The 2278-nt window shown below is 33.5% G+C and overlaps 1 protein-coding gene across 1 annotated transcript in view; it reads left to right on the top strand.

The window, feature by feature from the left end:
* ANAPC1 (anaphase promoting complex subunit 1) overlaps positions 1-2278 on the top strand; it is a 158631-nt gene that overhangs the window by 58930 nt on the left and 97423 nt on the right. Inside the window, exon 14 of the mRNA XM_012656759.1 lies at positions 1739-2002. Within this exon, the coding sequence (XP_012512213.1) occupies positions 1739-2002 (264 nt within the window). The remainder of the gene's footprint in view (positions 1-1738; positions 2003-2278) is intronic.

Genomic DNA, 2278 nt, shown 5'->3' with positions numbered 1-2278 from the left:
GTGTTTCTCTAATTCAGGTTCTCAAATGTATTAGATTCCATGGGTATATTCTTAAGTGGTCCAAACATTTTTTTAATTGAGGTATAATTTACATAAGTGAAATTCTCACATTTTAGTTTACAGTGGGACCAATTTTGACATATTCATACTCATGTAACCCACACTCCTATCGATACACAGAACATTTCCATAGCTCCATAAAGTTCCCTGGTGCTGTATTTAATCAGTATTTCCCCCTTCTTCAAGCAATAGTGATCTGAATTCTTTCACCATCCCATAGGTTAGTTGTGTGTCTAGAATTTGATATAAATGAAATAATATAGTATGTAATCATTGGTTTAAGATTTCTTTTATTCAACATGATGTTTTTGAGATTCATCCATGTTATTACAGATATCAGTATTTTGTGCCTTTCATTGCTGAGTAGTGTGAATATACCATAGTTTCCATTCTTCTGCTGGTGGAGATCTAGGCTTACTTCCATTTCTTGAGTCTTATGAATAAAGCTGCTACCAACATGCAGTAACAAGTCTTTGTGGACATACAGTTTCATTTCTTTTGGATAAATACTTAGTAGTGACATTGTTGGGTCATTGCTGGCTCCCAAACTGGTTGTACCGTATTACACTCTGACCAGTAACGTATGAGAGTTCCTCATGTTCTACATCTTTGCCAGTGTTCACTGTCGTCAGTCTTTTTCATTTTAACCATTTGAATGTGTGTGAAGTAGTTTCTCCTAATGGTTTTAATTTGCCTTTCCTTGATGGCTAATGATGTTAAACACTCTTTCATGTGCTCGTTAGCTACTTATGTATCTTTTTGTGAAGTTTCTGTTCAAATCTTTTACCTATTTTTAAATTGGATTTTCAAAAATATATTTTGGAGCTATAGAAGTTCATCATATATTCTGGACATGAGTTCTTTACCATATACATGTGTTGAGAATATTTTTTCTTAGTGTGTGGCTTAACATTATCTTATGATGAACAGAATTTTTTATTTTAATTATGCAATTTATCAGTTTTTTCTTTTACGGTTAGTTCCTTCTGTATCTGGTCTAAGAATGAAGTTACAATAACATACTATATTAAGCCTTATAAAAACATCAGTACATTCCAAGATCTGGAAATAGCATAAACCACATTCTCTGAATACAATATAATAAATCATGAGTAGAAAGTAAAATAGACCCAGTACTTGGAAAATGTAGTACAATCAGTCTGAATATAAAATTCAGTTGATTATGTTACCAGCCCCAGCATCTTATAGACATGGAAAGATAAATATACCGACTGAATACAGGTAGATCTTCTCTCTTACCAAAACACAAATCAGGGTAGAGGCCACTAAACCTGCCCATCTATACTTCCCACTTTTTATTCTTTACTTTCGGCTTCGTAAAACATAGCCTGAGATAATCTTAAATTTTCTCTCTCAATCCCTACTTACGTAGAATTCTTTTCTCAAAGTCTCTTCCCTAAAAGGGCATGACTAGATTTTTTTCAAATGGTTTTTAAATGTGGCTTGTTTTAATATTTGTCACTGGCATCTGGAAATTGCTTGCTATTTTGTAGTTGTTCCTTCTATTTTAGCAATGTGATTTTTTTCATTTCTTAGATTGACTAAATGTGGAAATGGAACTTGAATTGTTTTGAGTGAATTTGGTTTTCTTTTTTTTAATGATGACATTCCAAGGAGGCATTATTTTAAAAATTAATACCCTTTTTATTCTTCTTAGGACTGGGAATATTTACTAAATTCAGACTACCACCAGAATGTTGAGTCTCATCTTTTGAACAGATCTTTATGTTTGAGTCCTTCGGAAGTTTCACGGATGAAGGATGAGGGTATTTCACAGAACCTCAGTCTGGATTCCTCTACGCTTCTCTTTACTCATATACCTGCAATTTTTTTTGTTCTTCACCTTGTCTATGAGGAGCTGAAGTTGAATACTCTAATGGGAGAAGGGATTTGTTCACTTGTTGACCTTCTCGTTCAGTTGGCAAGGTAAATATTGTTTGTAGATTAGAAACTGCCAGGAGATACTTAGATGACTGTCTTTTCTGTGATATCATATAGGAACCTTATAAGTACATTCTGAAATCTACCTTCTCAGAAAACTAGAGTATTTTCTATAAACCCAGTACTTGGAAAATGTAGTGCAATCAGTCTGAATATAAAATTCAGTTGATTATGTTATCAGCCCCAGCATTTTATAGACATGGAAAGATACCAGTTATGTAAGGGCCTGTGGGTCATGCTGGGATTTTTAGTCTTT

Source organism: Propithecus coquereli, unplaced genomic scaffold (assembly GCF_000956105.1).
Source record: "Propithecus coquereli isolate 6110/MARCELLA unplaced genomic scaffold, Pcoq_1.0 Scaffold519, whole genome shotgun sequence".
Classification (NCBI taxonomy): Eukaryota; Metazoa; Chordata; class Mammalia; order Primates; family Indriidae; genus Propithecus; species Propithecus coquereli.
This window is presented reverse-complemented; position numbering and strand designations above follow the sequence as displayed.